At 41.4% G+C, this 15,040-nt stretch overlaps 1 protein-coding gene across 1 annotated transcript in view; it reads right to left on the reverse strand.

Annotated features, from left to right (window-relative positions):
- TMEM163 (transmembrane protein 163) overlaps positions 1–10,890 on the reverse strand; it is a 150,954-nt gene extending 140,064 nt beyond the window's left edge. The window contains exons 1-2 of the mRNA XM_077830606.1: positions 10,731–10,890; positions 3,627–3,746 (exon numbers count right to left, since the gene is read on the reverse strand). Of these exons, the coding sequence (XP_077686732.1) occupies positions 3,627–3,746; positions 10,731–10,890 (280 nt within the window). The remainder of the gene's footprint in view (positions 1–3,626; positions 3,747–10,730) is intronic.
- Positions 10,891–15,040: the final 4,150 nt, after the last annotated feature.

Consider the following 15,040-nt stretch of genomic DNA (forward strand, 5'->3'; position numbering starts at 1 on the left):
TATTCTTTGAGTTGGTGATGTAGAAAGTAGGATTCTAGGTCACCGCAGAACTGTATCATGTTCGTGGACCTGGAGGGACGAAAGGAGAGGCCCCGAGATAGCCCCGGCAGAAGAGTCTGTCCTAAGAGTATAGCTGGAAAGATTAACCATATTGTTGGGTGTGTTAAGGGAACTACTGTTGTGGCTCCTTATGGCATGTAGCAGTTTAGATACTTTAGCAGGAAGGCAGGCAATGTAGTCTGACAGCTATCAAACATCTAGCAGAGCAGGCTCACAAGATGATAGGTACAGTGGAAAGATCGTTCCTCACTGAAACTGAAGATCAGGTCTGTATAGCCAAGACTTTGCCTTTATAAACAAGTAGTAAAAAAAATAGTTTGAATGGGTAGTGAGGAAATAGGGAGGAGGAAATAGCAGGTGTTTGCGAAGGACTGTCAGAGTCAGATGACTAAACTGACAACCGGTCATTTATATCAAACAGGGATTGGCTAGAGCAGTGGTTCTCAAACTGTGGGTTGGGACTCCAAAGTGGGCCGCATCCCTGTTTTAATGGGGTGGAAAATACACTCCATAAATCTGATGAAGTGGGTTTTAGCTCACGAAAGCGTATGCCCAAATAAATGGGTTAGTCTATAAGGTGCCACAAGTACTCCTTGTTTTGTTTTATTTTTTTAATGAGATGGTCAACTGCTGAAACTGCAAAGGACCATATGGAACAGTCAATAATCAGAGTTCAAAAGGCCTTAAAAAGAATATAAAAGACTCTAGTAATACATTTGTTACATGTTAATTATACAACAATTGATCATTTAAACATGCACAAAGATTTAATGTCAAGATTTGTACTGCATCTGCTTCTAATTCTTAACAAATTTGGGATCTAGATACTATGATGAAAGATGTATTCCAAACACCTAAAATAGGTTGGACATAATCAATATATTTGTAATTATTAACTATTAATTGAGCATAAATACAATCACCATCCTGTTAAGACCAAGTTCTGTGCAGAATTGATTGTATTTATAATATGTGGGGGCAAATTCTGCTCTCCCTATTCTTGTCATTTGTCCCAATGAATTAAAGTGAAGGGGCAAGGAGGTGGTCCTTAATTAACATGTTAACAATGTATTACACAAAAAGGTGACCCATTGTTCATTCATTGTAGGGTAGCCAACTTCACTATGAAGATGAATAGTGTTTTTACAATTGTAATGGCATAATTTTTATAGACAGTACCAAATGAAAGTCTTTTCCTGAGATTACGTGTGTGCTGAATATTTACCATAGCTTTTTATTTATTTATATAATATATATATATATATATCTTTTTTAAAAAAAGATTACTTTTACGTGTACGTTCCTAAAGACAGCTGCTCAGGGACTATGTGAAATGAATGCCCTGAAAAACTTACACTCTAAGACCCCAATCCTGTAAACATTTACTCACCTGCTCACATGAGACGTTAAGCAGGTGCCTATTTGCAGGATCAGGGCCTCATTTATGCATTACTAAATACTTTCCAAAGAAAACAAAGGAGATGACTGGTTAAACAAGTAATTAGATGAGAGTTCGTCTTTTACGGTAAACTTTGTTTTCATGTTCTGTCATCACCTCAATCCCACACATTGAACTCTATTTGTTTTTGTCCAACTGATGTGCCCTATCTGACAACTAGGGCCAATTCCTCATCTGGTATAAATAGGCATAGCTCCAGTGACTTCAATGGATTGATGCTTTTTTATGCCAGCTGAAGAACTGTCTCCTCAGTTGTAAGCTAGGTCTTTTTTGTTACTTTCCCATACAGTGTCTAACATAATGAGGCCCTGATACCCAATTGGGGTTCCTAGGTGCTACCATAATCATCAACTTCTCATCCCAAAGCATGGCTCTAGGTCTGACTGACCTTAGTTTGCATTATTTTCTCTGGCATCCTATCATTTGCTTGTCTTCTACAGTGTCCCCACCATCATAATCATACCCACTTTCACATCCTACTCCACCATAATACAAAGAATAAATTATAACCCCCACCACCAGGTAAGGTTTTCAAATAAACTAATTATTCAGACTAACTTTAAAAATCATCATATTTCACAGAAAAATTGATATTTATAGTCATCTGTTTTTGCACTTATGAATGTCTTACAACTTTCATAAATGAAAGCTGTTTTCAGTGAAACACAACAACTTCTTGGTATTTCCTAAAATTAAATTAAATCTCTGAAAACAAGTGACTAAAAATAATATTAGCTTTATTAGCTATATTATAAGTAAGTCTGAATAACCAAAATTATATAATCACCTGATCTATGATCTTTATAAAACTTTCATAAACAAAACTCTTTGGAAGGGACAATAATCAATCTTGTTCTTCCAGTGCCAGTATGAAAAAAATTACATTTTGTTCTGCTTCCTGAAAATTCAGTAAACTCAGCTGTCCTACTTTCTCATAAAATGTTTATATTCTATAATGCATTAGATGCTGCTTTAAAAAAAAAGACATTTAAGTCAACTATTGTACTTGTTTTTCATATAAATAGCTTCAAGTAATATATGCTGAATTTTGCAGAGAACATTTGGTCAGATTCTAATAATCCCTCTTGGGAGCTGATACCAACTTCCAGCAGCAGGTCCAACATTGCAGATTGGAATAATAAAAAACATATGCTGCTGCAGCTCCCAGAAAATACAAGTCTATCTTTTCCAAAATGAAGGATGACATTCTGAGGATCTCAGAAGCCTCGTCTCCTAGCTAGAAGCATGGAGCTTTTCCTTCTTAATGAGCAGTAAACATTCTGGGGTCTAAACAAACAAAAACAAAGAAACAAAGGGAACTATGTTTTGTTTTGTTTTTTATTCACTGCAACATTCAGGTCCCATGATGGGTCTTGTTTTACCCATCAAATTAAATAAAGATCACTGTATTATTACGATAAAAAACTGGTAGTAAATGTGTTCTTTTAAAACAAAAAAAGTGCTGTTTAGTGCATTTAAATAAAGACACTTTTACTCAGCAAAAAATTAAAAAAATAAAAGAAAGCTATAACCCAGTTTTTCACATGATGAAAATGTTGAATTATTTTTTAATTCTCCATATGAAGATGATTACCAGATAGATGTAATTAAATTTGCCTCCCAGAACATAGTCTTATTAAAAAGATTGGGATTTCACTCCCAAAAATTAGCTTTGTGTTAGGGTATTTGACAGCCTAAGAGAAATTATACATCTCCCAACTACATTTCATCTTCTATCTTCAGAGCATTCCAAATACAAGCCTCAGGTAGGTCTAGACTTCTCGTGTTTGACCTCCTTCGCTGAAAGCAATCCACTGTATAATGATTTTTTTAATACTAGTCTGAAAAAATGAACAGATTTCCACATGCACAAATGCTAACGGGAATCAAAATATCCTGTATCTTCCTCTGACCTTCAGCAACCCTTCCTGCTGAAGAAAAAGCTATTTTACTAATTTATAAGCACCATGCAGACCCAAGCGGTCTACAAAGAAGTCACTCTACCAGTAATACAGATAATAAAAGCACAAAGCATCCTGTAGGATTTTGAGAAATTCTGATAGTCAAGAAAAAGGCTTAAAGAGTTTAAAATATTCCCAATACTCACTGAAGGCAGCCACTGCAAGAGCCAGTGTAACAACGATGGAGACCCATGAAACCCACAACGCCTTCTTTCTGTAGCTCTGAGCTTCATGAGGTTTTAGCCTTGTACTGCTTTCTAGTAAACCTGATAAAGGCAATACACAAAGCGGTGTGAACATTACGCCTTTAAAAAAAAAAAAAAAAAAACACACATACGTGTCAATTCAGGACCAAACAGATAATTTTATATGTTGTATATGGTACATTATCAGCCAAATTCTACTCACCTCACTGAATTCAGGTGAATGAAGCTAATAGGAGTGCTTGAGTGACCAAGGAGAATATGTTTTGGCTCTAATGTTTGCATTTCACCTGACAAAGTATTAATTGCACTCATCACCCCAGAAGAGCACTGCAATTTTCAGGTGACTAAAGGAAGGTTCATAGTAATTTCACTGGGTATGTCTACATAGGGATAAAAGCCCCACAAGCATGGCCATAGCTGGCCCGGGCCAGCTGAATCGAGCTTGTGGCGCTTCAGCTGCCGGGCTAAAAATTGCTGAGTAAACAGTCAGGTTAGGTCTGGAGCCTGAGCTCTGGGATCCTCCACCCTCACAGAGTCCTAGAGCTCAGGCTCCAGCCCAAGCCCACAGCAATTTTTCAGCCAGTGCCTGAGCCAGCTAACCTGAGCCAGCTGTGCGTTTTTTTTATCCCCATGGTGCTCACCAATACAAGTACACATGAGGGACTTGATCCTGCACCTATTTAGGTCAATGATAAAACGTTAACGGACTTCAATGGTTGAGGATTTGGCCTTAGTTCCAGAAGAGAGCTATAAGAACACAGGAAAACTTGTTTTGGAGTGTCAAGTTCACCAGGTTCACACACCTGAGAAGTTAACTTGCTAATCCATTAAAATACAGTGCTCGAATGGAGTATCAAAGCAGGAGCATATATACTTTAGGATCACACCACTTAGAGCTGAAAGAGACCTATTAGACCTGAAGAAGAGATCTATGTAGTTCAAAAGCTTCTCTCTCTCTCTCATCAACAGAATTTGATATTACCAAATATTGATATTATCCAATAAAAGATATTACCTCACCCACCTTGTCTCTCTTTTAGAGCATAACGTCTATCCTCCTGCAAAGGCATACAATCCCCACACAGAGGGACATGAGAGGAATTTAGGGCCTGATCCTGCTCTTACTGAAACCAATGCAGTGGGTGCAGAATTGGGTCCTAGATCTTAACCAATTTTTAAAACTGTTTTTGTCTTTCACTATGCTTTCATAAGAACGGCCATACTGGGTCAGACCAAAGGTCCAGAAAGCCCAGTATCCTGTCCTCTGACAGTGGCCAATGGCAGGTGCCACAAAGGGAATGGACAGATAATTTTCAATGTATTTATTTATCATCATCAAGTGATCCATGCCCTGTCACCCAATTCCAGCTTCTGGCAAACAGAGGCTAGGGACACCATTCCTGCCCATCCTGGCTAATAGCCATTGATGGACCTATCTTCCATGAATCTATCTAGCTCCCTTTTGAACCCCATTGTAGTACTGGCCTTCACAACACCCTCTGGCAAGGAGTTCCAGAGGTTGACAGTGTGTTGCATGAAAAAATACTTTCTTGTGTTTGTTTTAAACCTGCTACCTATTAATTTCATTTGGTGGCCCCTTGTTCTTGAATTATGAGAAGGAGTAAATAAAACTTCCTTGTTTACTTTCTCTAGACCACTCATGATTTTATAGACCTCTATCATATCCCCCCTTAGTGGCCTCTTTTCAAGCTGAAAAGTCCAAGTCTTATTAATCTCTCCTCATACAGAAGCCGTTCTATACACCTAATCATTTTTGTTGCCCTTTTCTGAACCTTTTCCAATTCTAACATATCTTTTTTGAGATGGGGCAACCACATCTGCATGCAGTATTCAAGGTGTGGGTGCACCATGGATTTATATAGAGGCAATATGATATTTTCTGTGTTATTACCTATCCCTTTCTTGATGATTCCCAACATTCTGTTCGCTTTTTCGACTGCCGTTGCACATTGAGTGGATGATTTCAGAGAACTATCCACAATGACTCCAAGATCTTTCTTGAGTGGTAACAGCTCATTTAGACCCCATCATTGTATATGTATAGTTAGGATTATGTTTTCCAATGTGCATTACTTTGCATTTATCAACATTAAATTTCATCTGCCATTTTGTTGCTCAGTCACCCAGTTTTGTGAGATCCTTTTGTAGCTCTTTGCAGTCTGCCTGGGATTTAACTATCTTGAGTAGTTTTGTATCATCTGCAAATTTTGCCACCTCACTGTTTATCCCTTTTTCCAGATTGTTTATGAATATATGTTAAATAGGACTGGGCCCAGTACAAATCCCTGTGGGACACCACTATTTACCTCTCTCCATTCTGAAAACTGTGGAACGCTCCCGTCTCCCCCATCCTAATCCCCAGCTAACAATTCAATTTAAATATCAGAAAAATAGTGATAGTTTTCTACTCCCTCTCTCCCCTGCTTTAAAAAGTTATTTTAATTTAAAATAAAAAACACCTTCTCACACACCCCCCGTCTTGTTTTAGCCCTAATTATGATACTCATTTAATTAAGGGCTGTTGTTTTTTTTAAAATATATTCCCTTTCATGAGAAACTGTAAAATCTGATCCAGTTCTGTTCCACCCATGATCTCTGGAATATTTTGTTTAACCAATGTAAAAGCCAGTCAGTCTTCTCCAGGGCTTCTTCCAGGGTGTCTGTCACTTTGTCAGAAAACACACATGTTTGAAAAGGGAAACTACTGTAGGGCTCTGAATTTGTAAAACTAGTGTAAACAAACATGAGAAGCAGCATAGTTTAATGTCTTGGAAATGGGATTGGGCATTAGATTTAGGATTAGAACTAGGAATTCCTATCACTAACTCACTTTGTGCTCTTGGGAAAATCACTTAACCTCACTGCCTCAATTTCCCCATTGGTAAACAGGGATAATATTTGCCTAGGATACCTCTCAAGGGTGTTGTAAGGATTAATTACTTAACGTTTGTACAGTTTTTTCACACATAATTATTAAATTCTTTATGTGCCAAATTTTGCCCTCAGTTTCATACATTCAACTCTAATTATCTTCAAGAGGAGCTGCACACTTATAGGTAAGAGAAGAATTTGGTCCTATAATAAGAGATCCTATTTCTTAATTTTTATGTTTAAATTGCATTTATTTTCAACACACATTTAATGCTTTTCAAATTACCAGACTGATAGCCCTCAAGGCTTTGATTCCTCTGAATACTCACAAACAGGTCTGGAATGGGTAGCAACAATACAAATTTCCCACTTAGTCTGCCTAGAAGGACCATTGCACGCAGATCAGAGGGTAATTCCTCCTTCATATCCATTCAGTACTAGTCTTGTCTGCTGCCACTGCCAACATTTTCAATGGTGGCTTTTCTGGGACTAACACCTAAAAACAGGTCTAGAAATAAAGATAAGATTTCATTATTCTAATTGTATAACCACAGAGAGAACATCTCTCCTTGTTTTTTGGCGTTCTTTTTTCTAGATGCGTTTAATGGTTCTACTTTAATGTCCAAATTCTGTCCAGATGTAAAGCTTTTGGCTGATTTTGGCTCTGAGGTGAAACAAACATGAGGTAGAATGACACATTCTTTAAATACATCATCCAATTCCCAGGTAACAGACAGCTGCAGCCATGAAGACCAAGGCATACAATAGAGGTTTATGAATCATACAGAATCTTAGCTAAATAAAAGGAAAAACATTCACAGCCAGCTCCTTTTTATCGCTAATTGTAATTCAAGTGCCAAGAGTGCTCCCCACAGCATAAGATTCAGCTCCTTAATTTCATAAAATAAAAGCACCCCTGCTATGAGAGCTACACTGTAACGTGTATGTTAAAAATGATTGGAATATTCTTGGTTAGCAGAATGTAACTTTTTTTCTCCTCCCTAAAATAAATCACCTAATTTTATTTATTCACAATTCTCCCCCCCGCCCCCGCCCCAGAAGCACCATCTCATTTTAATGAGTCCTAGGGGACTACATTCATACATACACACATATTCATGCAGCTACCAAACACACAGCATGAAAATCCTTTTACAAAAAATATTAGCTCATTAATTTACATACAGTAAACAGATTCATGAGAGAGAGCTTTTGATCTTTTCACTGCATGTTACAAAACAATGTTTAATTTTAACTGACCACAGCACATTTTGGACCATCTTTAAATATGACCTGCATTGCTACAAAATGACAAGCTTGCATCTATTGACAAGATTTCTCCACCCTGAAACTGAGGTGCTGAATAATTTTGCTGCAAACAATAACTTGATTTAGCACCTAAATATCCCTAAAGTAAAGATGATGCATTTGTTAAATGCATTGAATTTGGTAAATTTTATATTATGTTTCACCACCTAAACATACATAGTTCACAAAAAATTACTACATTAAATAATAATTCCAGAACACAAGATGTTTATGAAGTGATACCACATGCTGATTTAACAGAAGTTTGGTTGTTTTTTTTACTAAAATTGCATTTTAAAATGTCATGTTTGAATTTCTATGGTGGTGGGATTTTTAATAAAAAAAAATAAAACCCTACTGTATGATTACAATGTTAAATCAAGGGCCTGATCCAAAGTCAATTAGCGTCCATGGAAAGACTTTCATTAACTAAGGAAAGCCCTTAAAGAACCATTTCCCCCAAATACTTCAGTGACCTTTTTTGACTTAAAATGCAAAAGGATCCTTATAAGTACTTAAAAAATTACTGAAGCCAACTGCATTAGAGAGTCATACCTATATGACTATGTCTACATTTATGATTCATTGGAAAGAGCCACTGTAAAAAGTGCAATATTTCAACAACATTATAAATAAACCACAAAAATCATACTGAAACTTTTCCTGGAAATACTGGGGACAGTGAGACAGCTTACTTGAGTCTTTCCCCTTTAACCCTACTACAGGCCAATTTAGCTGGGGAGTCTCTTCTCAAAATCTCCCTTGATTTTAAAGGTGCCAGCTCTGACCATTTTATCACAAACCTCGTGACAGAGGGTCGGGGGGGGGGGGGTGCGCAAATTTTAAGTTTCTCTAGATCTCCGAATTCCTGCCAAACTTTTGAATTTTTACCATGGTCAAAATGGTTGATGTTTCCCATTACTTCCAATGGAACTAAAGCCACAAGCTGCCCTCTGTCAAGATGTCTACCATTTTCACATATTATTAGTAGTATTTTATTATGTATTTGTATTATCATAGCACCTAGGAGCTCCAGTCATGGATCAGCCTTTGGCCCTCAAAGCAAGGCACTCCCTAGTAAAGATGGGCACCAATTCTCATATTTTCGCCCAATATGACTGAAGCCCAGATCGACCTCAAGGAAGATGGTCATGCCGTTATACTCTATGGCTAGGGAACTGGAAAGGAACAGTGAAGAAAAAGGAATATGGGGAGGAAAGGGCCTGAGGAGGACTAAGGAGATGGAGGGAAATGTGGGGTACAGGATGGGAACTGAGGAGGTGCAGGGGAATGTGGGGTGCAGACAGTAAAAGGAGGACAGTAAAGGAGGGAGAACGAGAGGAAAATATAGGGGGAAGATGAGGGGCAATACACTGTGTGGGAGCATAGCGAGTGAATGCAAGTGAAGCACGAGTTGGGGCATGGAGGGAGACAGGACAGCGGTGCAGGAGGAGAATAGAGAGGGATAAAATGGCAGCTTCCTACAACCAGAAGATAGGCTAGGGTAAGCGGAGTGCAGTGAAGCCTGCATTTGTGTATGTGTATTTAAGGTTGAATTTTGAATCTGTAAAGATCACACACAGTTTAGAGGTTGGCAGCTTCTCCCAGAGAGTCTAATAAGAGGGCAGGTAAAAAAAAACAAACCACTATTTTTTAAATTTAATGATTTGGGGGGAGATCTGACTCATGATTTTTGAATGGTTTATTGTTGGCAATGGTGAAATTTGCACATTTGGGGGCACTATAGATTTAAGCACGGCCTCATGGCCCACCAAAGACCCCTAGAGAGCCTCCCCTGATGGGCTCTTGGCAGCTGCTGCATCAGCAAACAGCAGCCTTTCAATAGGAAGTAGGTTAGCAGAGACTCCAGCACTGACTGTCCCTCCTTGGAGTCCCCTCATTGACCCCCTCCCTTTTTAACACTGATTTACTTCCTTGAGGTACTTCCCCCCCCTCTCCCATTCATCTAGGGTGCAGCCTCTGGGACACCTCATCTCTGATTCCCTAGGCCTGACTGCATCCTTGGGGATTCTCCCACCCACCCCACTCTGTGATGGAAAGCGGTTAGATTGGCTATATATCTGAGCATCTCCATGACCTGCTTAGGCTGTCTGCCTCTCATCTGGAAAAGAAGTGCTGTTCTGAGGCTGTGGTGGTGGCGGCATGGGGGAAGGCATAGGAACAGAGTATATAGGGTGGGTCTTAGGAAGCTTCTGGGGACAGGCGGTTGGGGTAGTTATTAGAGGGGTTGAGGAGGAGGATTAAAGAGAGGGTTGCAGATACCAACCTTAAGCGAGTTGTAAAGCAAGGGACAGGTGCAGGGGGCATAGGGTGTGTACTAGAAGGGCTTGCAGGGGTGATGAAAGCAAAAGAGTTGTGGGTATTTTGAGGGGTGGGCAAGGATTACTGAAGAACGGTATGTGGTTTGGGGTCCGTTATGGGTGGTTCAGGGTCGGTGGTGGGTGTTAGGAGGCAATTATGATAATGGAGTGTCTGTCGGAGGGAACGCTAGGAGGCTGCAGAGGGGATATGGTGAAGGAACATGTGTTAGAAGGGCTGCAGGGAGTGACTGAGGGAGGGGTAAACATTAGGGAGACATGTAGGGAGTGATGGGGCACTGAAAAGGGGATCATGGGGGACAGCAGAGGTGCCCGCGGGGGTGATTGAGAAGAAAGTTAGATTTGGGAAAGGTTGCAGTGCGGTGATTTAGGACGGGAAAGATTATTATGGGGCTACGAGGAGCGACTGAGGGGAGGGATTCAGGGTGTGATGGGGGGGCCTGCCGGGGGTGATTTAGGGGAGTATATGGGGTGAGGGAGGCCAGGCCGTGGGGACGGGGCTCACCTCTGTCCTCCAGCCCTTCGCTGAACTGTCCGCTCTCCCCGATCCGGAGCTGTTCCTCCTGCTGGTCCCGGGAGGGATAGGGCGGGGCGGTCCTGGGGGGCTGCACGATGGTGAGGTCCGGGGGGCTGGCTGGGTCGCCCCCGGCTGCGGCCGGCTCCATGTCTCGCGGCGTGGGAGAAGGCGGCAGGAGAGCGTGGCAGGGCAGCGCGGAGCGAGCGGAGCATCCAGCACAGGGGGAGGAGGAGACTGGGCTCAGAGCATCAGGGGGATGGGGACAGACGGCAAACAAACTCCCCCGGCGGCTCCCTCCAGCGGCTCATAGCCAGGTGAGGAACCAGAACAGCCGCCCGGCTCTTCAGATGGGGCGGGGGGGAGGCTGCAATCAGCCCCCACCCTCCAGCAGCTGCGGGGAGGGCTGGAATTAGAGGCCCCGCCCAGCCCCAGAGAGGAGCTCAAGGGAGCTGCAGTGGGTGACCCCTCCTAGCGGGGTGGGGGGGTGGCGGCGCTGTAATCAGAGTGTCCGCCCCCCATCCCCCCAGGTCCCGGGCTGCATGGCGAGCGGACACCCGAGGGGAGGGGGTTGCTGCAGGCCATGCACAGCACCCTGCTGAGGGGGCGTCCCACGCGCGGCTGGGACTCGGCACCTCTCTGTGCCGGTGGGGCGCTGGAAAGGGGAGGTATGGGGTGGGTTGAAATCTCTTCCCAGCCCCTCTCGGGGCTGTTCTAAGGCTGTAACGCCCGGCCCGCAGGAGTGGGGTGAGAGAGCTGGGCTTCCCGTCGTTATTCCCTAACTCAAGCACCTGGATTCGAAGCTGATACCAGACTTTGCTCCGGGGCTCTTGGTTCTGTTTCCTTGTGGTGATTTGGTTTGGGGGGAGGGGAGTTTAGGAGCTGCCATTCTTTGGGGGGTCAAACTCAACAGCATTTAGGTGACTTTGCCAGCGAAATAAGGACCCACTGTTGAGGATTTCACGGCAACTGCTGCTGGCCAAGGAGGAAATTATCTGTACAACCGGCCTTCCAAACTTACCTAGACCCTACCCTTCCTCACCCCACATGCTCCCCTCCCCTAAATCATCCCTACAGTTCTCCATGTCCTCCCACAAAACCACCACAAACTTCAGCTTCCTTTTAGCCCTGTGAAGTTTCCTTAACATGTATTTCAGGATTATAATTATTCAATAACTGTTAGAAACCGCAGTCTTTTCTTATCAAGGGCAGAAGCTAATGCTCCTTACATTTTCAAAGCACTATATACATTAACTATTCCTCATAGCATAGTGAAGAAGGGAAGTGTTACTATCCCCATTGTACAGATGGGGGAAAAGAGGCACAGAGAGGTTAGTGCCCACGTTTTCAAAAGTCTTCACTGCTTTTGGGTACTTCACTTTTTAGGTGTCTAATGGGAGCTAGCTGGGGCAGGAGCCCAAAAATCAAATCAACCATTCATGAATGGGAGGGGATGGTATGCATGTATATAAACGTTGCCCTGAAAGACTTCCCCAAATGCACGTGGCAAGTCAGAGAAGAATTCATTAGAATTTAACGCTTTCTGGTCCCCAAGCCTGTGTTCAGTCCACTAGTCAGACACATCCAAGGCTGCAGAGGAACACAAGAAATACTGTCTTTTAAAAACCTCCAAGGAATATGGGGGAAACAAACTTTGCCAAAAACCAATAACTTGGTCATAGCTATTCTGTTTTACTTTTCTGGTTATTAGCAATGACTAAATAGAGATTTGTGCCCAAATAGCATTTTCCTTCATCAGTGCTGGTAATAAACAAATGTTGTGAATATGGAAAGGCAAGTAAGAGTTAAATGAGAGTTGGCACAAACACACACACAGGTTATATTTTAAGCTGCCAGAATCTAAGGGAGGTGCTTCATGCTTGCTGTAGTCAGCACTTTCATTAGAAAGAGAAGTTCTTTCTAATGGTTTAATAGGACCTGTTTGGGAATGTTTACTGAAATATAAATATCCAAATGGCCTAAATCTATATTATATCTCTTAATCCTGGATGCTAATCCTCAAGATGTATTCAACTGTACTTTAAAACATAATTTAATTAAATAGGAAAAGTATATTTCAATAAACATTAAGGGTTGTGATGCAAGCTGATATTTTTAAACTTTCATAGAAGCCTATGAAATTCTATTATTTAGATGAGTTACTTAATTGGTGCTTTTGCAGTATTGTGGGGTAGGGTTTTATATTAGGGGCTGTGGAGAGGGCTTGGTGTTCTTGGTTGTCTGAGCATGTTGTTCCCTTGCTCCTGCATCTATTCCAAGCAAGGTCCTGAGGTCCTGCATCCCTTCACCTTAATCTCCTTTTCATCCTTACTCCCTTGCAGTGCTCTTGCTCCAGTTGTGAGATCTGCATTAATATGCAAGACTGCAAGGCCCTATGTATGTTATTTTTCTCATCAAATGGGTATTTAACATAAAATAGTAACATTTTTATTATTTGGGTTAAAAGATATTCTTATACATATAAAATAGTCTGAGAGATTTTTCTAAACAAATTCAAACAACTTGATACAATGAAAGTAGGTGATTTTTAGAGGCTACGTATGCATACTTCTTAACATTGGAACCTGCTAATGTGAGACACAAACCATCGACACGTACAACGAATGACCAAAATTTAGAATACCTAAATTTTGTAACATCACACCATAAGCAATAGATTGTAATGTTTGTTTTTCATTAAAATCTGTTGTTAAGATTTCTCAGTTCTGCAATGTGCTGATGGTGAGCTGCAGAGGGTTGGGGGACACACCTTGCCCAGGCTGCTTAGGCCTTTGCCAGGTGGAGAGAGGATCCCAAAATGGGCTTCTTGTTGGTCATCAGGAAAGGGAGATTTGAGGAAGGAGTGGTGGTCCTGGCTCAGCTGCCCGCAGTTCAATTCATGCCCCTCCAATTCAAATAATGCTCAGCAGTACAACTTCTGCAGCTCCCTCTATCCTCCCGCCCCAGGACAATTATTTCAGGATCCCCTCCCTACTTCCCTAGTAAAATTAATATAGGCTTTCCCTATCTGCTTGGCTCCACTTCCACGGCTCCTTCTCTATCAGCAGCTCTGGGTCCTCCGCTCCTCTCTTCCTATCCAAGGAGCAGCGACCTGCAAAGGGAAGGGCACAGCTGCCTGAGAGAGGTGCATGATGGTGTTTGGTTGGGGGATGACAGGCCAGCAGCCTAAGACACCATTTTTGCAAGGAAGGGAGCAGAGTTAGGTAGAGCTGCTGGGCCTTTTCTGTTCTTTCCCCTACTGTAGTCTATAGGATGGTTTAGGTTAAGAAATAAATAGAAGTTAGGTTTTGGTCCTAAGTTAGCCTAAGTGGAGAGGAGTATGGGAAATGGAAGTTGCTAGTGTGAGAAAAGTCAAAGATACGTTGGAGACAAAGTTTTATGGGAAAGTAAGAGTTAGCAAGGACACCTCCCAGGGTTATGTTACTGTTATGTTTTGGTGTTTACTAGTTTAAGCAAGGTTTGTAATAAATATTTTTTGAGAATTATGAATTTTTAGTAAAATGTCTATTGAAGGACATTGGTGCAGAAGTTAATTTAAATAATGTGTAATGTAAAGAGCCAATAAGAAGGTGGTAGAAACATAATTATGGTAAAGGGTAGTTTAATATTAATTTGTATTATAATGGAATATAACAGGAATCGTTTTGCTAAATTGTGGGAGAGCTCCAATTAACATCCAAAGGGTACTTTTAGGTTCCAGGATTACAAGGCTGCACAGGCAGTCCTCGGACTTATGACACAATTGGTTCCTGAAAATTGCGTCGTAAGTCAAAACGTCGTAACTCAGAACCGCAGTCCAGTCCGTTGTGGGACTGAACGTCTTAAAGTTGAAACCAGTTTTCATAAGTTGAATCAGGGTGTCAATTCAGAAGCGCCGTGCCATTCATCGGAAGTAGAACATTGTAAAGTCGAGGGCTGCCTGTACTTAACACTGTTGTCACTGGACTGATCACCCATTGATCCACCAATTCATCTTGAGTGTGAGTGTAACAGTAGCATTTGTGTAGGTAGTAATTGCTTGCCTGTTTGCTTAGCTACTCATTTTTTTTTAATAAAGTTTGGTTGTATCATCAAAGTATAACCTAGTGGTCCTCTACTAAATAGAAGAGGACCACTAGGTTATACTTCTATGGTTGGTAGGATGGTTCTAGACTATTCTCAGTGGTAGAAGAGGACAGGACAAGGAGTAATGGTCTCAAGTTGCAGTGGGGGAGGTTTAGGTTGGATATTAGGAAAAACTTTTTCACTAGGAGGGTGGTGAAACACTGGAATGCGTTACC

The sequence above is a fragment of the Eretmochelys imbricata genome, chromosome 11 (genome assembly GCF_965152235.1).
Source record: "Eretmochelys imbricata isolate rEreImb1 chromosome 11, rEreImb1.hap1, whole genome shotgun sequence".
In the NCBI taxonomy this organism is placed as follows: domain Eukaryota; kingdom Metazoa; phylum Chordata; order Testudines; family Cheloniidae; genus Eretmochelys; species Eretmochelys imbricata.